Genomic DNA, 27,027 nt, shown 5'->3' with positions numbered 1-27,027 from the left:
GGGACCGCATTTGGGGACCTCTGTCATAGAACATATTTATACGTTGCGCTTTGCAGGCACCATATAGGCGTATTAACAACACAGTACCTCACATGATTCGTCTGTGAGTTTATTACACAGATGTCATTTACAATCTTCAATATTACAACCAAAAGGCAACATTGTGGTAAAAGCTATATACATATATATTTATAATTGTATAAGTAAAGAAAGACATAAAAAAATTTCCACAAAACATATATTAAAACTGTATGTGCAGTGCAGGTACTAGAGTGCTAACCCCTGCAGGGCCTGGGTGAGCTGTGGGGGGTCACATGATATAGAGAATGAAAGAGAGGTAGGGATGGGGGTGATTCTTAATGAGATTATTGCCATATAGGGCAGGAATGTGATATTATCTCCACACTACCTGGCTGTCGTGCCCAGATTCAGTATAATCCTATAACCCCAGGGTGTTGTAGCATCCAGGCAGAGAATGGTAAGCCGTTCTAGGCTCTGACTGCCACTTCTGAGCACCAAGTGACCACATTGCTGAATGTCTGACACTTGACAGGTCTGTGAAGGTCCCGCTACATGATCCCAAATGTAGATGAGTCCAATAAGTTAATATGGGTTCTCCAAGTGCAGGTCCCAGAGCTGGTTTCGAGTCCGTCCCCTACATTAGGAATCTTCTAAAAAAAACAATTTCAGTGGTCATAACTCTGACAGTGCTCTGCATATTGTAGGGGTCTGTTTGCAAGTTAATAATGTCTGCCCAGCCAAACTGAATAAAGACACATGATGTTTTTTGTGGTGATGAATGTGAGTAGATGTCTCTGATTATGAAAATGTGTGTACAGGTTTCTGTTTCTCTTCCCTGAAAGGTGTCAGCCTCCTATAAACAACCAATCCGCCTGTGACTCCTGTCTCCCATACACCGCCTGTCAGTTTGTCTATAATATAGCACCTGTCCACCTGTGACAACTCCTGTCTCCCATACACTGCCTGTCAGTTTCTGTCTCTCATATGGCACCTGTCCACCTGTGACAACTCCTGTCTCCCATACACTGCCTGTCAGTTTCTGTCTCTCATATGGCACCTGTCTACCTGTGACAACTCCTGTCTCCCATACACCGCCTGTCAGTTTCTGTCTCTCATATGGCACCTGTCTACCTGTGACAACTCCTGTCTCCCATACACTGCCTGTCAGTTTCTGTCTCTCATATGGCACCTGTCCACCTGTGACAGCTCCTGTCTCCCATACACTGCCTGTCAGTTTCTGTCTAATATGGCACCTGTCCACCTGTGACAACTCCTGTCTCCCATACACCGCCTGTCAGTTTGTCTATAATATAGCACCTGTCCACCTGTGACAACTCCTACTTTCCATACACCGCCTATCAGCTTCTGTCTCTCACATAGCACCTGTCCACCTGTGACAACCCCTGTCTCCCATACATCGCCTGTCTGTTTCTGTCTCTCATATGGCACCTGTCCACCTGTGACAACTCCTGTCTCCCATACACCGCCTGTCAGTTTCTGTCTAATATGGCACCTGTCCACCTGTCACAACTCCTGTCTCCCATACATCGCCCACCAGCTTCTGTCTCTCATATGGCACCTGTCCACCTGTGACAACTCCTGTCTCCCATACATCACCCACCAGCTTCTGTCTCTCATATGGCACCTTTCTACCTGTCACAACTCCTGTCTCCCATACATCGCCCACCAGCTTCTGTCTCTCATATGGCACCTGTCCACCTGTGACAACTCCTGTCTCCCATACACTGCCTGTCAGTTTCTGTCTAATATGGCACCTGTTCACCTGTGACAACTCCTGCCTCCTATACATCGCCTGCCAGCTTCTGTCTCTCATATGGCACCTGTCCGCCTGTGACAACTCCTGTCACCCATACACCGCCTGTCAGTTTCTGTCTAATATGGCACCTGTTCACCTGTGACAACTCCTGCCTCCTATACATCGCCTGCCAGCTTCTGTCTCTCATATGGCACCTGTCCACCTGTGACAACTCCTGTCTCCCATACACCGCCTGCCAGCTTCTGTCTCTCATATGGCACCTATCCGCCTGTGACAACTCCTGTCTCCCATACACCGCCTGTCAGTTTCTGTCTAATATGGCACCTGTCCACCTGTGACAACTCCTGTCTCCCATACATCGCCCACCAGCTTCTGTCTCTCATATGGCACCTGTCCACCTGTGACAACTCCTGTCTCCCATACACTGCCTGTCAGTTTCTGTCTAATATGGCACCTGTTCACCTGTGACAACTCCTGCCTCCTATACATCGCCTGCCAGCTTCTGTCTCTCATATGGCACCTGTCCACCTGTGACAACTCCTGTCTCCCATACACCGCCTGCCAGCTTCTGTCTCTCATATGGCACCTATCCGCCTGTGACAACTCCTGTCTCCCATACACCGCCTGTCAGTTTCTGTCTAATATGGCACCTGTCCACCTGTGACAACTCCTGTCTCCCATACATCGCCCACCAGCTTCTGTCTCTCATATGGCACCTGTCCACCTGTGACAACTTCTGTCTCCCATACACCGCCTGTCAGTTTCTGTCTAATATGGCACCTGTCCACCTGTGACAACTCCTGTCTCCCATACACCGCCTGCCAGCTTCTGTCTCTCATATGGCACCTGTCCACCTGTGACAACTCCTGCCTCCTATACATCGCCTGCCAGCTTCTGTCTCTCATATGGCACCTGTCCACCTGTGACAACTCCTGTCTCCCATACACCGCCTGTCAGTTTCTGTCTAATATGGCACCTGTTCACCTGTGACAACTCCTGTCTCCCATACACCGCCTGTCAGCTTCTGTCTCTCATATGGCACCTGTCTACCTATGACAATTGCTGCCTCCCATACACCGACTGTCTGCTTCTGTCTCTCATATGTCACCGGTGACAAATCCTGCCTTCCATTCACCGCCTGTCAGCTTCTGTCTCTCATGTAGCACTTGTCCGCCTGTCACAACTCCTGCCTCCCATACACCGCCTGTCATCTATTGTCTCTCATATAGCACTTGTCCGCCTGTGACAACTCCTGCCTTCATACACAGCCTGTCAGCTTCTGTCTCTCATATAGCACCTGTCTACCTGTGAAACTCCTGCAGTTGTTGTCTCTTATATACAAGTCCAAAAGTGATAACTTCTGTCACTCATACACCGCGTGTGTCTGCTTTTGTCTCTCATACACCTGTCCACCTAATTCCCATACACCACCTGTCAGCTCTGGTCTCTGATACACTGCCTATCTGTGATACCTTCTGTCTCCCAACACCACCACCACCACCAGAAGAAACATTCTAATTAACACCACTCACAAACACACACAAGTCATCACCATCACTACTACTAACAGGAAGAGCGCACCTTACCCCCATACGTTTTCAGTGCAGGAAAGGTACTCCCACACAAAGGTGCAGCACCCCGAAACCACAACACACCACCCCCTGGTCAACGAGAGCGCAGTTCTACCACCCATCTTCATATGTCTCCCATATACCGCCTGTCAGTTTCTGTCTCTCATATAGCACCTGTCCACCTGTCACAAATACTGTCTCCCATACACCGCCTATCACTTTATGTCTCTCATATAGCACCTGTCCACCTGTCACAAATACTGTCTCCCATACACCGCCTGTCACTTTCTGTCTCTCATATAGCACCTGTCCGCCTGTGACAACTCCTGCAGTTGTTGTCTCTTATATACAAGTCCAAAAGTGATAACTTCTGTCACTCATACACCGCGTGTGTCTGCTTTTGTCTCTCATACACCTGTCCACCTGTGATAATCCCTAATTCCCATACACCACCTGTCAGCTCTGGTCTCTGATAAACTGCCTATCAGTGATAGCTTCTGTCTCTCATATACCGCCTATTACAGCTCCAGGATCCCATATACCACCTATCTACATGTGATACCGTCTGTCTCCCATGCACCACCTGTCAGCTCTGGTCTCTGATACGCTGCCTACATGTGATACCGTCTGTCTCCCATGTCTGCCTATGATAGCTCCTCAGCAGCCCCTCTCTCTTGTATATGAACTGTCCACCTGTGACAGCTGCAGTCTCTCATACACAACCCCAAGTGAAAGGGACATTTTTAAAGAAAGTTACTTTAAAGGTTTTCCTTCCTTTTAGATCAATGTTAACTAGAAGAGCAGACCCCAACATTTCCCATTGCACTGTGCCCATGTGCAAAGTGATATCACCACTAATTTTATATATATATATATATATATATATATATATTAACAGTCACATTCCAGCATGTGATACACCCTTTCCTAGAAGTATTATCTGAGATCTGACAATGATTTGGTTGTCTGTGAGCTTTGCTGTACACAGCTGCAGAGAGATATATCTTACAGACACGTAACTCTACCCAGGATCTGTCTCCTGGCTGGACACCCCGGCATGGATCCTGGATAATGAGGATCTCTTCTTAATTACAAATGTGCTACACTCTACATCCTGCTCTGTATCGCCAGGGTCTCCTGTTTTATGTACATGGGCAGAGACTGGCACTGACTGTAGTTGGAGCGTAGATCATTGTCAGGGCAGCACCCACACCGCATTCCCAGTAATACACAGATACAGGTTGTGTTTTTTTGGGGCAGTATAATAATGGACATTGTGCATATTGAAGGAGTTAATGGCACTCGGCCACTAAGGACACACCACGTACATGGTATCAGGTGCTCTGCAGAAAGGTATCAGGTTGTGGTTTGGGGTTTGCAGCGCCCATGTCTTCTATGGCTTATAATGTGTGTGGCCTTAATAGGGTTTTCCTTCCACCCCCACTAAATGTGTATATTATAGTGTATGATATCTGCAGAGATCTGTGGGCTCCATCAGTCGTGCATATCGCTGCCATAACATTATAATGTCACAGTGACAGAGCTGTGTAAATGTAGTATATGATATATTATCATACACAGGTATTTCTGCGTCAGAATACGCTGATTATTTTGCTTCCCCACCACTCTCAGTTCGTTGTATGTTTACCCAAGACTTGTGCATTATAACAGATAATATATGCAATTTCCAGATGATATAGGGACCAGTTACCTCCGAGTTCTATATAAAAGCACTTAATCTGCACCTTTGTAGGAACCCCTGATACCCCTGTATCTTACAGTCGGCTATTGCTCGCTGCATCAGAATTATAAACTACCAGCGAAGTCACACACTGAACACATTACTCTGGACGTGAGTCTGAATGTCCCTATGTACTATAGTAACTTGTATCCTGTACAGCGGAAGAAGCCATTACCCACAATCCCCTGCAGACTGTCTTATTACTTCTAAAGCTGCATACACACACAACGATTTTTTTAATGATTATCGTTAAACGATATCGTTTAACGCTAATTGATGGCAAAAATCGTTCACTTTCTGAGTCAAACGATGAACGATTATCGTTCATGCGCGTTCACATTTGTAGTTTGTCGTTTATAGTTTGTCGTTCAGTCAGACTTGTCAACTCAACGATTTTCATTAAGGGAATATGCAAAAATCGTTTGTAGTTCATAAAAATCGTTCATGACATTTAGTAAATGAACAACTTTAGTAAACGATTTTAGTACATTTTTTCAAGGTAAAAAATCGTTTACTCAAATCGTTCATTAAAAAAATCGTTGTGTGTGTATGAAGCTTAAGTGATGGTAAGAGGGCCTTACATACTGCATGTCTAGGCAGGACATGAATGAATTGTACAATAGCATGATACTGGTATATAGTCAGTGGCCTAACTCAGACATCAGAGGGTAGGATCCACCCAGCACATAAAGGAGCTGATTTTGAGTCGGGCACACTGTCGTGTTCATGTTAGTTGACAATTTTTTTGCAACTGCATCTAAATCCCTAAACCGCTGAACAGCGCATGCGTCCCACAGTGTCTGGACCGATTAAGCCGCAAGGACTCTGGAATGTATTGGGCGGTGACTACAAGGTGGCTGTGCGGACGCAGGGGGCTGGTGCAAGTCTTGATGGTGCCTCCGATGGATGCGACTGTAGTGGCACAGAGTGGGCTTCCCAGCCCTTCTGCATTCAGACGCCCGGTTGTACACTGGGGGAAGGAAGGGCTGACTAGCAAAAGGCCCTAACGCAGTCGCAGCAGCTTCCAACTCAGAATCAGCCCCATAATGTCCCTAATAAGTATAATACCAAGTAAGCAGGATGCAGACTGGCCGCTGGTGACTTACTGAGCGGAAAGGGGCAGATTTGTAGCTGTGATCCGTCAGTATGAGGCTGAGACTTTGTTATACTCTGACAGTGCATTATCTGCAATTATAAACACTGTCTACAGTATGTGTGATAATATCTATAATCCGGTGCAGCCACTGGCAAGAGAAAGTGTCTGATTGATGCAGAGTGTTGCAAAAGTATTCACACTCCCATGCATTCAGCAACATTTGGTAAGTGCATGGGGGATGTGTTTTGCTGAGTGTCTCTATTTGATCGCACAGCTTAGTATATAATCATTTCCCCTCTGTATGACTGATTTCTCTTACATTATAGACGTCTCTGAAAACGTTGCTCATTATCCTCGCCCTGGGGATTAGCGGTTGGAAATTTCAGGGGGTCATTTAACGACACTGGGCCTCATTCAGTGATGTACGCAAACCCGATGGTTTGCGTACATCTCCGACGGTGGGGCGTCTGAGCCGCAGCCTAAATGACAGAATGCCACCATTTGGGGGCAGGGTGGGGTCGGTGCTGGCCTCCGTTTTCTGGGAGTGCTAAGACCAGGGTCTGTACCTTCCAACGCAGACTTCCTGTCCTGGCCTCGGCTACGGAGCTGTGAGGGGCAATCGGAGTAACCTCAGGGTCACTGAGATGGCCGTTTGGTCCCGCAGATGATCGCATGCTGAGCCTTGGGACGCAGCACTCGGCTCTGCAATGCTGCATTAGCATATTTTCACATGCGTCCATCTTTGAATCAGGCCCACTATTCTCTTTCATCCTCAGTCATAGCAATGTATCTCCTGTAATATGGGTCTCTAACCTGCCTGTATTTAGTGGGCCTTACTCCCCACAATGCTCAATGTGAGGTTCACCCAATTTGTGAAGAGGCCACAAACATTTTCTGAAATAACTATTTAAACCATTAAAACAATGCGCCGCATTTAATTAAGCGCGAAAAGCCGTTTTCTGCGAAAAAGTATCGCGAGTGATGTAATTTCACCATGCGAAAAGTTTCCTCCGTATTCAATACCCGCCTGCACCCTTGGGACAGTCCCCCAAAGGTAAACTGCATCAGAAAAGTATAAAAAATACTTTAGCTCACCCCAAAAAAGTACTATAATTTTTCGGGCGAAAAATACCAAAGTTGGGGGACAAACTTAAAAACTAGCAAAATAGACTAAAAAGGGGGGGGGCTAAGTATGCCCCAGGTGTTTTTAAGTTTGCGGGTGGATTTTTTATGTTTTTTTTAAACTTTACTTTAGCAACTTTAAAATATGCTAGCACCCATTTTCATGTATCCCAAATTTGCTGGGACTACTTATATTCACCAATAAACACTGATAAATACTATTCTTCACCACTTATGCAAAGACGCTAAAAAGCAGCTATTGAGATCATTTGAGTACCCAAAATACCTTCAGCAAGAATATTAGGGGGTATCTAATTGAATACGGGGATAAGCAAGTATGTGCGCAATACTTTTTCGCATGGAAAACGAGCGATGACGGCGAAAGGTCCGGCATTCGAAAAGTTTGGGACTTTTCGCACCTAATTGAATATGCCCCAATGACTGAGTCTGGTGCAGCCAGAGTCATCTCCCAGCTGAACTGGTTGGAGCACGCCGGTCTGGGAAACGTTACAAAATGCCGACCACCCACCTACTTCCTCCAATGCCACCATAGCCAAGCTATGTATGAAAGTAATGCCTTCAAATATATGTTGTCCTTTGCATATGGTGTAAGCACTCACCCTGCTAAATCAGTTCTGTACCCGAAGCATCTTGCGCTATTATTTTATTGTTTCTCCGGCTTTAACCCAATTTTAAAAAGTATTTTGGACAAAATTTCTGTGCAGACTTGTGAGAGATAAGAATGTCACGTTATATTATCCATGACACCACCAGAGGGCACCACCTGCATAAAACCCTGGGAGGGGAGGACATTGGGGGGTGATTATACCAGTATCACACTAGTCATACACCTATCTCATACTCTCTGACTATAGCCATGTATGATGTAACTGTACCCCTCTATACCCTCCCTCTGACACCTGGGATTGCAGGATAGGACTTTGCCAATTATTGCAGCCCCATTTGAGAGTGCAAGAGTTAAGGCAACAGATGTTGGTAGCAAAGATATCTGAATAGACTGCAGCCTCTGGGATATGATCACATACATGTACATTTGTACCCATCTTGCGTGTTACATAAACAACTCTAGAGCAATGTGACATGCAATAAAAAGCTAATTTTAAAATGTTTGAAAAGGTGAGAAATAATCTTCAGCTTCTGTGTATATACAACCTGAAAATCTCCATGCTGGATATACGTAGAGTGGATGCTTTTCCTTGCGGAGTGAGGATAAATAAGAAATGTGTCATGTCTAACGATCGCGAAACGCAAGAGAGGTGAGAGTGAGGAGGTCGGTGTCGTTGACAGGAATCCCACCTGCACTTGGTTACAGGTCATTCATGGATATATTGAACACTTCCTTCAGTGCGGTCTCACAGTCCCTGACCCCAGTGCACCATCTGTGCGAAATACTGTTCTGTGTACTGTCCACCAGTGACCAGTGTGGGTACACTTATCCCGAGAACAAAACACCATGAGCGATGAGCTATGAAAGGATGGACGGTGCTGTTAAATGTATGAACTATTGCCTAATTATATGCTCCAGTCTTGTAGTGGTCCACTTGGTACCTCATGTGTAATCCCTGATGTAGATTGTATTAAAGATCAGGATGAAATATTACTTGAGTTCAGAACTGCAGGAACTGTCCAGGATTTTGGTCACATCTATCCTCCACTGCCCTGTTCCACCTGGTTCTTGGCTATTGTACATCTCCGCGGACATTGTACAGGGCCGTTATGGCTCAATCCATCCAAGTCTCTAAAAGTCCTCAAGGCTCCATGTGTCTCAGCTTTCCTATGTTGTATGATCCATGTGTTTTAGAAAATTGTACATCGTCTAGGGACCATATATTTGTAGTTTTTAACACATGTGCTTCAAGGTTGGTGTTGATGGTGCCCCACCTATACCATATTTTTGCCTGTTACTGCACTGGCCACGATCATCACATCAAACACATCTTTTGGACTTGTGATGTGATGACAGCAAAGAGACATCCTAGATGTTTAGAAAGTTCCAGTAGGTATCACAGTGACGTTTCTACACAAGACCCATTGCGGTGGAGACGTCGGTGGTCATGGTTTGTGCAGCCTTCGTTGCGGTGGACGATGAGGATGGGGAAATAGAGAGCATCCTGGTATGGAGGGGGTTCCTCCTCTTCCACTGTTACCTGACTGGACAGCCGCGTCTGCTCTGTTGGGCAACCCTGCTCATTGAGGCTTTCACTGCGACTCTGCCACAGGCAGCTGCGCCGAGATCCGTACAGACGCGACAAGGAGAAGCGACTGCTGCTGAAAGGAATCCTGGGGCTGCCATTACAGATACTGAGGGCACTACGGGAGAAGATGGAGGAGCTGCTGATAGTATGATGGCATCGGTCACAGTTCTGACGATAGCCCCGGGTGTACCGGCAGGTTGTGTAACCTGAGGAGATGCCCACCAGATCCATCAGGACGGCTTCAGAGTAACTTGGCACCAGCTGCTGGTTAGACCGTATATGCCACTCCAGCTCTGTGCTGTCAATGGTGTTAACCCGTGGCATCCTCCGGCACAAGGTCCGTTCGTCGGCTGGTGTCACGGGTGTAAAGTCAAAGCCAAAGAGCTTCTCCACATGGTAGTGCACACACGAAGTGCGATACTCATTCAGGACCCTTAGTGGCCAGGACAGTGTCAGGAGACCAGCTACCCAGAAAATATAGTGGGACACATACCAGGGAAGGTTGTCTGGGTCAGAAAATGCAACCATGTATTCCTTAAAGTCCACGTTTTTCAGGTGCATTCCCTCTCGAGCTTCCATGTAGTCATCCAGGCCCTCGTTTTCTGTAAAGAATCGCGCCCTCTGTGTCAGGTACGAGTTCTCAGACTCCACATTTGCAAAACTGAAGCACTTGGTGAACCTCAGCCGAGTGATGGGATAGCTATCAAGGTCGGTCAGGTCTTTAGAGACGTCCTTGACGCCACAATTGGTGTAGTCAAACTCTGATTCTGCCACGTGAGTATTGACTCGCTCGTGGTATACCTGGGTCGTTGTATACGCGTCCCCGTTTCGGTAACGAGTCACCTGCCGAGTCCTACGTACATAGTGATAGCTGATGGCCTTCCACCAGATACATGGCGTGGCCTGCTGCATCCTCTGTACCCGTTCCTGTACGCTCTCCAGATCCACTTTGTACTGCAGCTCATTCCGCGTGTAGCAATGCCAGCACTCCACCAGGTACACCACATACAACATGAGAAGGAAGGCCAAGGGGATGTAGATGTAGCCATTGGAGCAAGGACTGTCATGGTACATCATGGAGTTTCCTTTATAGGCGCTGTCAAAGGTCAGTCGTGTGACTTTGGTCACATGGCACCAGGTCATAGCACCCATGCAGCCATAGATGAGGAGGGACAGCAGGAGACATTTCCAGTGGGACTCCCGGCACAGTGACTTGCTGAACGACTGCTTCACTGGTCTTTGCTGGGAAGATAACAAAAAAAGAGAGAAGCAGAGAGTTATATGTTAGTATAACAAAATACATCAATATGGAATTACGTCGTTTGCTGAATCCAGTCGCTTAGAACAACAAATCATGGCGATGTTCGGGTAGTTAGTTGCAGAGATAGGGGGAGGGGCAGTCATATAGAATTTTTGCCCTAGCTGCAGTATATTAAACATAGTTAAAAATAATCTTCATACCATTATAGAACAAATTGTATTATTATTATTATTATCCTTTATTTATATGGCGCCACAAAGGTTCCGCAGCGCCTTACACAGTACATAAATGAGCACACAAGAAAAACAGTTAATAGTAATACAAAACAATGCAGGACAAGGACAAGGTTATAAACTCAGCTGCAAAACACAAGCAGCAGGACATGAGCAACCAGGTGGTAGGTGCCATTGTAGGGAGTTAGGAGTAAATGATACTATAAGTAGGGGGAGGAGAAGCACGTGAGGATGAGGGCCCTGCTCGTGAGAGCTTACATTCTAAAGGGGAAGGGCAGACAGACAGGGGCGACACAGAGGGGTAGATAGTGAAGAAGGAGCATGGAGCAGTGGGTTAGGATATGTGCTGCGGAATGTGTGTGTATAAGACGACCTGATGTTATGTAAAAATTAAGTCCTTCATACCTCTATCTCTATGATAGAAAATAGATTGTTTGTGTTATTTACATGAGAGATGTACAAAGTAAAGTAGAAGCACTTTAATTTGTGTTTTACATTTTAGCATCTATATACAGCCTGACAAGAAATGCAGCTATTATGGGACTATTATCAATTATTTACTAATATGTATTTATAGAGCAAGCGTATTACATTGCGCTTTACATTTGGGAATAACGCGGTAATAAAATGAGACAGGGTAATAATAGATACAGAAAGAGACATCCAGGCTGTGCTAGCAAGCTAAAAATCTACTACTACTATCTGCGGTATAACCAAAAACTGTTATCATGTGTAAGATGAATTCTCTAGTACAGACAGGCAAGAGTACAACAATACTGGGAGTACCGTTGTTATAGCAACTTTGAGAAGGGCCAGCGAATCTTAGGGTGGGCACACATTAGAACAACGGGGCAATCAGGACGATGCTGAAGACGAATTCCCTTTCGTCCTGGACCATCTGTGATTGCCCGTACACACTGTGCAATTTAATGACGGAGGGAACAATATCTAGTTCCGTCCTTCATTAAACTCCACCACCTCATACACAATATTTTCTGATTGGCCGTGCAGTACAGCTGACCAAAAGATATTGTGTACGTCCCGTGGGAGTGCGCAATTGGGCATAAACACTGCACTATATGCATGACGTGTCGTTGCAATTTGTCTAAAATGTCAAATCATGTAGAGATCATCCTAGAGTGTACCCACCCTTAGTTGTTTCACGTGTAGTAGAGAGCAGTAATTATTAGAGGGTAGTGTGTGGCCATTAATATGGGAAAGGTCTAAACATCAGAGGAACAGATGGTTATTATCAGGTATCTTCTCTGCTGTGTTCGGAGGAGATAGCGTATGATAAAGGACTGACAGGAGCCTGGCGGGTATAGATTAGATCCAAAGTAAAAACACAAGAACACAAGTTAGAGAATGTAAACTTGGGGACCGTGTGGTAGAGACTTTGGATAGTAAGGAAATGTCAGAAATCATTGGACTTATTGGTGCCATCAGCTGGAGGCACACAGAGGTTGTGTAATTACATTTAGTCTCCTTCCAACATAGCCACCACTGACCAGGAGACAATGCTCCATTGGTAGAAAATACAGCTTTATACCTGATGACTTATGTGAGTCCCTGTATACAGCCGGCCTTTGTATGTCATAACCACAAGATTGTGTCTGCCTGATTCAGGTCAGGAAAACTGCACAGGAGCCGAACTGCACATGCGCAGGTCGGGTCCTGCGTCCTTGAACGCAATACGGCTCCAGGCGTCAGGTGAATGATGGTCTGCTGTCGTTTGGGGGTGGTAAGGGAGCGGCGCAGGGCTTCATTTCTGGAAAATTACCTTGGAGTGCCAAGGCCAGGTTCTGCATCGTTGGATCCAAAACAGCGTCTATAGATGCTGCTCTAGGATCTCAGATGCCAGCAGGTGGGGTCTATTTCCTACAGACACCTTCTGCTGCATTTGCATTTATGTTGTGCAATACCATCCACATCTCAATCAGGCCCTCAGTATTCAGATCTAAATAAAAGTATCCACAGCCAAACTGTAACCAGTGGGTGCTGATATTGTTACAAGGTCAATGGTGCTAACACCTGGTGAGTCTCTGTTGCATAGAGGCCACAGTTCACTTAGCCGGCCGATGGTATCGCAGATGATCCGATGATGCGTCCTAGGACGCAGCTGGGATCAGTAATGCATGCAGCCTCCTGCTTCTTTACAGCTGCTATAGCTAATGCGTCCTCTGCCGAGTGGGGTTTGCTGTGGATAATGGTGACTGTGTTTGCCGTGGATAATGGTGACTGAATCGGTTATTGTCCTTGTAAATGTGTCACTTTTAATTGTACTGATATTTACACTGCGAGCATCAGTTACAAGTGACGGGCCCTGCACACTCCGAGTGAGAGCTGCTATATCTGCAGTCTGTCATCTCTAACAATGAGGCTCCTATATCAGCCACATATATCACTCGTGCAACCTATAGGACGGATCCGTACCAGAACGAGAAAATGCAGAACTAGTCGTTCTACGTAAATTCCTTAATTGCTCTGCTTAAACGTGGCCTCTAATCCAGCATGTAATCCCCCCAAAAAAGATTTTAGGATTAACCAGTAAAGTGGTTTGATGTGTTTAACACCCAGATGTAGTTTTGTTATCTGACGGATATCTTCCGTTCATATTTATTGCTCTTGCATTCATTTTATGAACAATCAAATTTAAGTTTAATAATTCATCCAACATCGTCCTCTTCTCCCGTTAGATAGACCTTAAACCTACTTCTCTAATTATTTCCTTCCAACACTTTGTTACTTAAACTGTATGATAAAAAAAAAGATGCACATTCCATGGTTTGCACAGACTGCAGTTATAGAGATACTGCATAAATTATATACAGGAAATACATTCCATGGGGCATATTCAATTGGGTACGAGAGTATAAAAAATCCTGCACCTGCGAGTTTTTTTCCTCGCTAAACCTCGCACCCAATTGAATCTGCCCCTATATATGAGGCAATAGAGAAAGTTCATTTTCAGGGCCCCATAGTGACCTATCAGATGTCCTGTGTTTTTCCATCCTGGACTCTTACTCCTGACCAGCCATAGCCCTAAGGCAGGGATGGGGGTGGTCTGGCCCTCTGAGGTTTTTTCTGCTAGCCTCATCTGGATAGCAGGGTGCCTAGAATAGCATCCTGCAGTCAGAATCCATGCAGTAGTGCCTCCTGGAGCATCCTTAGGTAGCTTCAGACAGTCACACCTCTGCCTTACAGCTCCCCAGAGCATCCTCAGGATGCTCCTGGTACTGCTGTAATCACTGGCGATTGTGGCCCTGCCTCCACGTGACGTCGCAGGGAGGGGGTGTGGCCTGCACTTGGCCCGCAAATAATGTAATATATCAAAATGGCAATGGCAGAAAAAAGGTTCCCCGCCCCTGCCCTAAGGCATTACTGCCATCTGAGGTAGGCTCTGAGCAGGGAAGGTGGGTATCACTAGTGCCTAAGGCCTAATTCAGAGATGGACGCAATGTGGATGTTGGATGCATCGGAGCAATATTATGCCACTGCACATGCGTCAAACCCACATTTCGCACACGCGATGGTCACAGAAAGAATTTCTATGCAAAGTGAGTGACAGATAGTCAGCGTTTGGGGGAGGTAACGGGGGCTGGTTAGATAAATACAGGCGTGTCGGGACACTTTTCCGGGTGTGCCCTAGTGAGCCTCTGCAAATTTCTGTGCAGCTGCAGAGGCGTCTTAGGCGAGCCGCTCTATCTGAGACAGCACAGGCTTAAGCTGGCCACACATCTAAAGATTATCTGTCCAACAGCCAACTAGTAGATTGGTTGGAATGAAAATCTGGTAAGGAATACAATCAGCAACTTGCTCCCAGACGCTGAAAAATGGACCAAAACTGTTGTATGAACAAATAGTTTAGATCAAACATTTAACAAACTTGTCTGACCGACCATTTTCATCTGTTTTTTGGCATTTAGGAGTAAATTGCTGATAATCATTTACTCCCATTCCTTACCAGATTTTCATTCCAACCAATCAACAAGTTGGCTGGTTGGATGTAAGTTGCTCTAGTGTGTGGCCAGCTTTACTCAGAGGTTCCATGTGCGACCAATGTTTCCGCTTTTGTATGTAAGCGGTGGATGTGAGACGTAAGAAGCAGAGGTGGGCGTATCTGGGCACAAGACATGGCGTGTTTACTTCCATATGCAGATCCATGCTCATCACGAGATTCCTCGGATCAGCAGCATATGCGCCTGGTTTACGACAAGTAACTATAAGTGTAGCAGTAACAGGCGTATATATGATTGCTGTCTGCAGGTCTGCATGAGCCGCCTAAGTACATCTATACTCATGGGCATAACTACCATAGGTGCAAGGGGTTCAGCTGCTATGAGGCCCAGACCTGAGGGGGACCCATCTTCCTTGTCAAAGTTACATGTGTTATATAAATATTTCACCATTGGGTGATACATAGGGACCCGTACAAACCTTTGCTATGGCCTACAAATACCTAGTTACACCCCTGCCTATACTGTAGTCAGCCTAAGTTAGACAGCTCTTCCCTAACCCATCCCACCTCTCTAGCTGCAGGCTGCTGTGTGTAGCACAATGGCACAAGCCTACACTTTCTGGGCCTACACAGCGCAGATACACCATGCAAAACTGGCATATGTCCGACGCGCCATAAAGCCCCAGAGTGATCGGGTCTTGGGGGTCTCTGTGAATGTAAATACAGTCTACAGGAAACTGAAATCCAGTTCTGTTATGAAGGACGTCTGGCAGGGGACATCAGGTTAGGAAGAGACCCCCTCTTTCATTGGGGACAGAGGGCCTGATTCAGAGCCGGACGCTCTGACCAGAGCGCTCGCTCTGAATCAGGGCTCTCCTCCATGAAAATGGAGCAGCCTCCTGGCCGCTCGCATAGCTGTGGGTGGGTCAGGCCACCACGCCCCCGGCACGCCCACCAAAGGGGGCGTGCTGTCAATCAACATCGACAGCACACCCCCTTTGGTGCGAGACCCGAAGCAATGGAAAGCCCGTCGCTCCCCGGGTCTCGCGCATGCGCACGACGGAGCTCCCTCCGTCGTGCGTATGCGCAGTGGGGAACATCGACCCACTTGCGAGCGTAGTGCCGCTCGCGAGTGGGTCTGAATGACCCCCAAAGTGAATTTTGCGTAGGCTTCTGTCTGGTTTACATTATGATGGAAATATTTGAAAAGCTTTATGGAAAATGATATCCTGGGCAGTAGAAAACCCAAGGAAGTGTTTGGTAAAGATTTAATGGAGGAAAATCCTCTACTAGAAATTACTTACTGAAACCACGGAGATACTGAAAGCACCACTTTACAATTATTCAATATATAACGGTACATCATCTACACTACAACACAGGAGAGGAGACGCGGGTGACACCTAATAACACTAGAATGATATATTCAGCGCCGCAAAATCCCCAGAAGCATTGACTCATATTCCTCTTCACTAGATATATTATACATATTAATCTGCACAGTTCCGACAGAGAGATTATAAACTCAATTCTCTGATATTATAGAGGGATATAAAGGATTATGTGAACAATCAGATGAGACAATGCAATAAGCCCATCATTCCTTCTCCAATTAACACCAACACTGTAAACACTCAGAGACCCCACATTAGCATCGGAATACTTTTCCTAAACCAGGGGAAGGAGGGCTGGGGTATAGTCTAATGGGATACATCTTTCCACAACCGAACCCCTCACATTCAAAAAGGAATCATAAGACCTGTGAGAGTCATTTGAAGGCAGTTTAAAAAAATAATACTAATATGTGGCATTTTAACAGTGGTTACCACCACACCCCTGGAAGGGAAAGCAATATTATATGTAACAAATGTGACAAATATAACAACCTATAACATATTTTACCCTTTATATTGATGTGTGAGTCCTACAATACATCAGAAACATCAGTAGAGAAAGTGAACAGTCTGATTACATTCAGCAAACCCCTAATGCTCAAATACAGACCCAGGTCCTTCTACAGTGAGAAAACTTTGACCACCACACTCCCAGCAGAGAACGCCCAATACCCAGGGAAAAGAAGTCGAGAAAAAGAGGAACAACCACTAAACAAATAAAGGGAAAGATCAGTACCTCAGGTCACCTCCAGGATATTCTATGTTTCTGTGTACAGTGGACTCTCAGTTCACATGTGTTAACATATCAACTGACAGAATAGGGTTGGAACTCCTAGATTCCAACCCTAAAACCATTACTCTTTATCCGTATACATGTGGAGGAAGATTACCAAGAAGACAAAATATCATTACAAACGTACTACTCCTAACTCTATCTATCTATCTATCTATCTATCTATCTATCTATCTATCTATCTATCTATCTATCTATCTATCTATCTACATCAGACATAGGCCTGTATTCAATTTGGAGCGAAAAGCCGAGATTGACGAAAAAGTTTTGCTGATGACGTCATTTCGCCAGGCGGAAAATTATCGCTGTATTCAATTTCAAAGACTTTCCGCCTAAGCCGAAAGTCAATGCAATGTAATAGACGAAAAAGTTTCGCCTATGAATAGCAGGCGGAAAAAAGTGGAGAATTGGGTTTTGGGGTACAACAATGCGGGAACCCCCTTAAGACAGTCCCCCAATGGCAAACTGCATCAAAAAAATCTTTAAAAAGACGTAAGAACACCCCAAAGTTACTAAGTTAAAAACTAGCAAACTAGACTCCAGGGGGTCCCCAAATATGCCCCAGGTGTTTTTTTCTTTGGAGGTACTTGCAGCAGGTGGATTTTTAACGTTTTTTAAAACTTCACTTTAGCAACTTTAAAATATGCTGCCCCCCATTTTCAAGTACCCCAAATTTGCTGGATTATTTTCTTCCAAAAAACCTCCAAACTACTATTCTTCACCACTTATACAAAAACGCTAATAAGCACCTATTGAGCCCGTTTAGAAACACCAAATACCTTCAGCAAGCCAAATCGGGGGAAACCATAGTGAACCCCCATGTCAGAGCATCTTTTGGGGGGTGTTAGGCTGATTTCCCCCCAAAAATGACAGGACTTTCAGCTTGTTTCAGTTTTGCCGGGTCCCATTTTCCTATCCTTTCAAATTGATTACGGGGATACGCGGGGACGCGCGTGATACTTTTCTGCCTGCAAAACAGGCAAAGGCGAAACGTCCAGGAGGCGAAAAAGTTCTGAGACCAATTCCCCCTTCTACCGTGGCTGAAGCAGGGGTAGAGCAAATATGACAAGCCACACCCATATGACCTTCAAAGGTGCGGGCCTAATGATGTGAGCAGCAGCTGTATAAAATGTAAGTGTGTATGCATACCTTCCAACATTCAGCCATCCTGGGGAGGGATAAAACCTTCCAACGGACCAATATAAACCGTTGTTCTCCCTATACCCGAACTGTACACAGAATTGGCCATGGAAGACACCGGACACTGATTACAATCTGACTGCAATCTATATTTATTATGTATATTTAAAAGGTTAAATAATGACATTTTATGATACTTAATAGACATACATTAATCTATCTTGCCCAGTACAATAGTACTGGGCAAGTACTTGCCCAGCAGTTGCCAGGATATGCAAAGTTAATAAGTGCTGTGAATATTGTTGTTTAATGAATGTAAGAGTTCACCCTGTCATCCTTATGCTGAAAAGAATAAACACTACATATTATAGGACCCTACTCATCCTGCTAAAGCCTAAATACTGTTTGTGACAAAATGTAATCAAGATAATCCTCTGATTGAAAAGATAAACAAAATCCTCATAAAACATAGAAAGTATTTATCAAAAGACCCCACAATAAATCCCACCTTCCCAAAATAGCAAAAATCATCTCTGATAAGGAAAATGCTCTAAAGACATTTGCTGACATTTGTGCTAAGATTGATAGTCCATCTAATGTACCAAAGGGAAGCGACCACTGTTCTCTGTATTAACACACAAGGAAAAGATACCTTCCTACTAATGGGAACAGGAGAATCAAGACTTTCTTATAATCTGCAACCTCACGCGGCTGATGTATTTTATAGAGAGCTGCTGTAATGTGTCGGACAGATAATAGGGAAACTACTAGGATTGAGGGGAACATACGGAACATCAGGACTGGATCTAAATTACACAGCAGTTCTAATCAATTTGTGATCATGGATAGCAGGGATCCATTAAGAAAATAAAACTAACCTAGGAATGATGAAACGCGTTAGTGAGAGAATATTACTTAATATTGATCTCAAACCTTCGTACTCTTAGGCTAATGGAGTATAATCACCAGTAGAATGCAAATTCTGGGCCACTCATCCATGTTTTATATTTCACAAAAATATATCTGCTTTATCTATAGAACAATACAGGGAAGATGGGAAATTTAGGACAAAAAGAAAGAGAGGGGAGAAGAGGAAGCATTAAGAATGGAAAAATTATTTTCTTCTCCTCCCCAGTATAACCACGGAGAACAAAATGTATTTAATGGGCATGTTTTATATAACTGCTTTGTGAGTCCTCACAGAATGTATATAATAACTAGTCTTATACTTTTGCATTATGTTAACATTAGAGCTGCATACACACACAACGATTTTGTTACCAACGGATTTATGAACGATTTTATGAACGATTTTCTGTCAGATTATCTGTCAGATTTTTTTTAAGTGTACTGAACGATTTTTTTGAACTGCAAACGATTTTTGCATATTCCCTTAATGAAAATCATTCAGTTGGACACTGTCTGACTGAACTACAAACGTGAACGCGCATGAACGATAATCGTTCGTTTTAACTCAAAAAGTGAACGATTTTTTTTCAACGATTGAACGATAAACGATATCGTTATCGATAATCGTTCAAAAAATCGTTGTGTGTGTATGCACCTTAAGAACTTAATTTATATATTTGAAATCTGTACTTTTATGCACAATGGGTGTGGCCTTCCCAAAGTGCAGCTGTGAAACGCGTTCACTAATTAAAACTCAGCAACTGCGAGGATATGCAAAGTTAAAATATACATGCAGGTTGGTAGCAACTTCCGCCCATGTTTTAACCATTTATTTTCTACATGAAATCTGCTCTTTAACACATCAGCTACCACTCTCCATTTTGTGTACAAAAAAATATTAACATTTTGCTAAAATATTGCCACAAAGGCATAATATATGCACAAACAAGTATCTATCAGCATCAGCGGTGCATCTGCAATCAGCCAATCACAAGCAGTTTGTTAATGCCAATGATCAATATCATGTATTTGCTGCGGCCCTCAGCAGGGGCGGTTTAGGGTCTAGGGGGCCTGTGTTCAGCATCCCCTCCCTCCACGGTGCAGCAGGTTCCCCCAGCTCTCCATGTTTCCGGATATATATTTGGAGTGGTAGCACATGCACAGTGCAAGAGTCTTTTCTGCTGCTATGTGTAGCCATTTTTCCAACTATATCACCAGAAAGATGGCACCACTGAATGAGTATATGGAAGGGAAGCGGGTGTTGTGTGCAGGTTTGCATCTGTTCGCAATTGCCACAACTCTGCCTACTTTTGGACACCCTTTCATTCCCTTCCTGTCTCTCCAACCGGAGGCGAGAGTACGAGCCAGAACCTCGCAAATCTGCATACACATGTGGCCATGAGTGATATTTTACAACTTACAATACAGAAAGATGGCGTAGGTCTCTGCATCAGGGCCAATGACAGTAATATGATACATAGGGGTCTATTTACTAAGCAGTGTTAGGAGACAGAGGGCTCTATTTACTACAATCCGCATATTGAATGCGGATTGTAGTGTGATATTACCGAGTGAATTCGCATTGCGAATTCAGGCAATATCACAGGGATTTACTATAAATCCCTTGCAGGGACAGAGCTTGCGATAAAGCTCTGTCCTTGCGGATCCCATCCGCACTCTAGTCGCGGTATTTTCGGAAAAAATACCGCGACTAAGAGCCCGCGCATGCGCCGACCGACCACCGTTACTACCCCCCCACCGACGCTAAGCCCCGCCCCCGGTGCTAAGCCCCGCCCCCCGCGATCGCGGACCCCCGCGACCCCCCCTCCCCCCCCCCGCGACCCCCCCTCCCTTCATTAGACTTACCTGAATCCTCCTGGCCTCCGGTGATCTTCTCCGGGCTTCCCGATCAGGTGATCTCCCATACTGCACTGGGGCCCGATCACCTGATGACCGGGCCCCAGTGCACTGTGGGAGACCAGCTGACCGGAGTGGAGCCATCACCGGTCCTTGGAGTCAGGTAAGTAAAAAAAAAAATGTTTAATTTTTTTTTTCTTTTTTTTACAGTTATCAGCTTGCGGTCTGCTTAGACCACATAGCTGATTACTGGTACCGGCTCCCGCCTCTGCTCTCCCCGTTAGAGCAGAGTGGGAGCCCGGTAACCGGGGGAGACCCTGGGCTTCCCCCGGTATTTTTTTACAATTTATTTTTAGTAACTGTGGTCGGATCACATTTCCCATTACAATTATGGGAAATGTGATCTGCTTTACTAAAAATAAGTGATACTGGGGGTTGGAGTAGAATTTTACTAATTCTACTCCAATTGCCCTGTAATAACTACAGGTGAAACTAAAATAATGTGAAAAGGGTGTGAAAACACCCTTTTTCACTTTATTTTAGTAAAAATAATGTTAATAAATAGAGCCCAGAGTGAAAAGTGATAAGAAAGTGATAATGTGCCAGCCAATCAGCTCCCAACTGTAATTTTTCAAACACAGCATGTGAGATGGCAGTTGGGAGCTGATTGGCTGGCACCTTATCACTTTCTTATCACTTTTCACTCTGTCTCCTAACACTGCTTAGTAAATAGACCCCTTATAAGCCTTGGGCCAGATGTACTAAGCTCTGAAAAGTGATAAACTGGAGAGTGATAAACCACCAGCCAATCAGCTCCCAACTGTCAATTTTCAAACACAGGCCTGATTCAGAGCCGCTCGTAAGCGGCCGCTCGTTCGCTCCGAGCGATGTTCGCACATCTACGCATTAGCATGGGTCGTAATGAGCATGCGCCAACCAGTCATTGCGGTCAGAAATTGTACGCTCGCAAAACAGCGAGGGGCTGCTAATTTGAGTGACAGAATGAGGCGTTTGTGGGTGGTAACAGGGGAAGGTGCTTGAAAACAGGGAGTGGAGATCCGAACGCAGGCGTGCCAAACGGTCAAAACGGGCTTTTAATGGGAGTGCATAATTAGTAAGGGAGTGTCATCGATCACGTCACTTGGTTGTCTTTTAGCCTGAACTGCTCGCATGATTGCGGGAAGTAAAACCTACCATAAGCACTGCGAGCAGTTCAGACGCCTTTCGATGTACTCAATTAATCTAATAAATAGCGGAGATGACTTATAATGCAAACGGCCAGGGGGCGTCTTTACAAAATAGCGAGCGTATGTTTTGTTCGCTCGCTCAGACATAGAGGCATCAACAGACCGCAAAGAGCGAGCGCTCAATTTAAATAGCCGGCCCCTTTTTCTGAAAGACCGTCCGCAAATAGCGTCCGGCTCTGAATCAGGCCCACAGCCTGTAACATGACTGTTGGGAGCTGATTGGTTGGTGGTTTATCACTCTCCAGTTTATCACTTTTCAGAGCTTAGTACATCTACCCCTATGATAAACAGGTCATTTTTTTTTTATATAATTTTTTTTTTCCCATAAAATATTCTATTTAAATTTTAGATGCTAATAGCTTTATTCAGGGCCATTTTAACCCAATGTGGAGAGAGCCTAGTATCAAACTCTAGTTCTTCCAGGCAACTTCCCTGATCACCATAAGATCACTTGGAGAACGACATCAGTACCGTCACGGTTTAGCCATAGGTGGTATGAGGGTGTGATAGAACAAGTGGTGGAAATGATTTGTTGTCATTGATTTTATGATGTCACCTCCTGCTGGGGCTGATTTATTAGTCACAGAGACTCCAATTTGTCTGTGACCATTAACCTGTCTCCTCCTACTGCACTGGGACCTGATCACCTGATGATCGGGCCGCAGTGCTCCATGGGAGACCAGCTGACCGGAGGGAGAACATCACCGGAGCCCTGACCACCGGTCCCTGGAGTCAGGTAAGTAAATTTTTTTTTTGTACTTTTTTCTTGCAGTGATCAGCTTGCGGTCCGTTTAGACCACACAGCTGATCACTGGGAGCGGCTCCGGGGTCTGCTCTGCCTTTTAGAGCAGAGCAGGAGTCTGGTAACCGGGGGAGACCCTGGATAACGCCACCTCCAGGTGGCGTTATTATCACAGGGCTTTCCCCGATAAATTTTCTCAATTTATTTTTAGTAACTCTGGTTACAATTATGGGAAATGCGATCTGCTTACTAAAAATTTTACGAATTCTACTCCAATTGCCCTGTAATAACTATAGGTGATACTAAAATAATGTGAAAAGGGTGTGAAAACATTTAGTAAAAATAATGTTAATAAATAGAGCCCTTAGCCTTTTGACACGATTACTTATTCATTTAATAGGATTCATTTTATTTTTATTCTAATTTATTTAGTAATGAATATAAATTTTTATTTTAATATAATTTGGTGCTAATATTTTTTTCCATTATATGATATAATGCGCTTATTAATTAGATCTAATGTTGAGTGACATCTCCTTGATATGTTGTGCTTTTAGTTATTTATTTAATTGTTTTGTTGCAATACACATATTCTCCTTTTTATTATTAATTACATGAACGATTTTATCGTTATCGTTCAATTTTATCATCTAGTGGATAGTTTATGTTTATGACATTGTGTCCAGGCACTTAGGTGTTTTCTGTTTTTTTTTTTTCAAGCATGCAAACAGTGCCATAACTACTGTGGGTGCAAGGGGTGCGGATGCTATGGTGCTCGAGCTGCCTATCTGGCCCACCCAGTCATGCAAACAAGGTGGGCCGCAGGGGCGTTTGTAGAGAGGAGGGGGCCTGTGTGCAGTCTCTGTCACGGGCCCCCTCCTCGCAGTCCGGCGGCTGCGCGGCCAGCACCGCACTTATAGACTCTGGGCACTAGAGTGTGCCCAGAGTCTATAGCGCTTGCACAGGTCACCGGGAAAATGGTCAAAGCGACTATTTTCCCTGTTCTGTGCATGTGCAAACGATGGGAAAATGGCCGTGGTGGCCATCTTCCAGCTGTTTGTTATAGCGCAGACACCGGCGCTGGTGTGGGACTCCGGAGAGGTTGGTATACTATGGGTGCAGGTTGTGCAGGACCCAGGAGCCCGTGTGCACCGCACACCCTGCACCCATTATAAATACGCACCAGGGCTGGTCCAGTCAGGGCTGCTGAGGGGGACCCAGGTGACACCGGTGTTGATTTGGTGCTAGCCCGCCAGCTGATCACAGCTGCTGCACTGACAGGTAGACACGGAGAGACAGCGCATTCAGTGCTCATGGACCACCAGCCAATCAGCATTGGGGGCTCCTAATTCGCTGCCGACACGTGAACTCCAATTGGCTTGCGACCGGTGCCAGATTCAAATTGCGCCAGCACTGTCTGTCCATGTTTCCTGCTGCCTGCTGGTGTACCAGCTGTAATTAGCTGGCGGCCCGGCCCCAAATCCACACGTGGTTGGCTGCTGATGGCACAGGCTGACATGGAGAGACAGCGTCGCTGCTCACGAGGCAATCAGAGGGGGTCATTCAGACCCGCTCGCGAGCGCAGGACGCTTGCAAGCGGGTCGATGTTACCCCACTGCGCATGCGCACGACGGAGGGAGCTCCGTCGTGCGCATGCGCGAGACCCGGCTAGCGACGGGGTAGCCGTCGCTCCGGGTCTCGCACCAAAGGGGGCGTGCTGTCGATGTTGATTGACAGCACGCCCCCTTTGGTGGGCGTGCCTGCCAGACGGAGGCGTTCCCATGGGAACGCCTACCGTCTGAAGCTGGCCCCACTGACATCACTAGTGGTGTCAGTGGGAGTGATTTTGGCTCTGATAGAGCCAAAATCACTCCAGGGCTTGCGGCAGCGAGACCCTACCGCAGGGTCTCCTTCGCAAGCCCAATGGTTGCGATGGTCTTGACCATCGCGACCATCATCATGGCCGCTCGCATAAGCTGTGGGTGGTCACCCACAGCTATGCGAGCGTCCAGGAGGATGCTCCATTTTCATGTAGGAGGGCCCTGATTCAGAGCGAGCGCTCTAGTCAGAGCGTCCGGCTCTGAATCAGGCCCAGAGTTCGCAGACCACCAGCCAATCAGCAGTGGTGGCTCCTGATTGGCTGCCGATCTGTGAACTCCAATTGGCTCACGACCGGCGCCAGATTCACATTGCACTGATGGCACACAGGGGGAGGCAACAGGCTGCTGGAGGGACACGGGAGGGACACTTGTCCCATCCTTCATACATACATTGAGCGGTATCCAATTAGCCCCGAACATTGTTCGGGTGCTAATTGATCCCCTCAATCGTCGAATAATTGGGATTTTTCGCAGATTATCTCTAATTTTCGCCAATGTCTTTTTTCACCCTATGCTATTATTTCGGTTAAAATAATAGGATAGTTCTCCCGAAAACACATAGGTGCTGCGATAAGCTTGTGGACATATGTGTTTTCGCCTTTTTTCAGGTGAAAAAACGTCACTTATCGTGGATTATTTTCGGGACACACCAGGTCCCGAAAAAAAAAACCCTGATAAGTGCCGGCATAAGGCCGACTTCGGGGCTAATTGGATAGCCCTGGGGCGAGGTAATTAGCCGCGGTATAAAAGTCCACGTTCTCATTCACTCAATGGCTTATCTGACTGGAAAAGGTGGTGAGGACAGGGGAGCCATCAGTGGATGTGGAAAGCTAGTGTCCTGTAGCTGCCTCACCAGTTATAATCTGACATACCACAAGCTTAAACCAGCAGAGCCCCCCACACACAAGTTATAACCAATAGAGCCCCCCCACACACAGCAAGCTATAACCAGCAGAGCCCCCCTCACACACACCACAAGCTATAACCAGCAGAGCCCCCCCACACACCACAAGCTATAACCAGCAGAGCCCCCCCACACACCACAAGCTATAACCAGCAGAGCGCCCCACACACAAGTTATAACCAATAGAGCCCCCCTCACACACACAGCAAGCTATAACCAGCAGAGCACCCCACACACAAGTTATAACCAATAGAGCCCCCCTCACACACACCACAAGCTATAACCAGCAGAGCCCCCCACATACCACAAGCTATAACCAGCAGAGCGCCCCACACACAACAAGTTATAACCAACAGAGCCCCCCTCACACACACAGCAAGCTATAACCAGCAGAGCCCCCCACATACCACAAGTTATAACCAATAGAGCCTCCTCCACACACACACACACACACACACACCACAAGCTATAACCAATAGAGCCCCCCTCACACACACACACACCACAAGCTATAACCAGCAGAGCCCCCCACATACCACAAGTTATAACCAATAGAGCCCCCCCACACACACACACACCACAAGCTGTAACCAATAGAGCCCCCCCTCACATACACCACAAGCTATAACCAGCAGAGCACACACACGTTGCAACCAACGGAGACCGCCCCACACACACACCACAAGTTGTAACTAACAGAACCCCCCCCCCTACACACAAGTTGTAACCTATACGCCTTTCACATCACAATCTCTGCTCTGACCCGGGATTTTGAACACGGGTCCAACCCAGCTGCAACCCGGGTCAGACCCCTTTCACACTGCATCCAGGTTATTACCACTGTGTAGCCCTGAGTTCATGAGTGTTTGCGCTTTACTGCTGTTTGATTCAGCCAGTGAGAGCAGGGGCGTTTTAAAGGGATGCAGTCAGGAAGCCGACGGTCGAAATGCCGACCGCTGGATTCTCGACTGTCAAATTCCGGCAAGGTACTAATGACAGGCGTCGAAATCCCGACGCCTGTTATTAGACCTATGCCGGGAGCCCGACACCCGGCATACCGAACGAAGGTAAGCCGGGCGTCGGGTGCGGACAGCCGCAGGGGGGGGTTAGGTTTTAGGGCTCCCGGTCGAACTTAGGGTTAGGCACCCCTCCGTGAGAGTTAGGT

General features: G+C 46.0%; 1 protein-coding gene across 2 annotated transcripts in view; it reads right to left on the bottom strand.

The window, feature by feature from the left end:
• Positions 1-151: 151 nt before the first annotated feature.
• Positions 152-27,027, bottom strand: part of TMEM151B (transmembrane protein 151B) — a 35,101-nt gene continuing 8,225 nt past the window's right edge. The window contains exons 2-3 of one of the 2 annotated variants that reach the window (XR_015869650.1): positions 2,719-10,786; positions 152-2,586 (exon numbers count right to left, since the gene is read on the bottom strand). Coding sequence is in view for 1 of the 2 variants with exons in the window: in XM_088445392.1 (XP_088301518.1) it covers positions 9,353-10,786 (1,434 nt within the window). In the remaining variant the exon portion in view is untranslated. Of the gene's footprint in view, positions 10,787-27,027 lie in introns of both variants that reach the window. The other variant, XM_088445392.1, reaches the window with a different exon arrangement.

Source organism: Taudactylus pleione, unplaced genomic scaffold (genome assembly GCF_031769625.1).
Source record: "Taudactylus pleione unplaced genomic scaffold, aTauple2 ptg000378l, whole genome shotgun sequence".
In the NCBI taxonomy this organism is placed as follows: Eukaryota; Metazoa; Chordata; class Amphibia; order Anura; family Myobatrachidae; genus Taudactylus; species Taudactylus pleione.
Note: the sequence above shows the minus strand (reverse complement) of the source record. Positions and strands in the feature narration are given on the sequence as shown.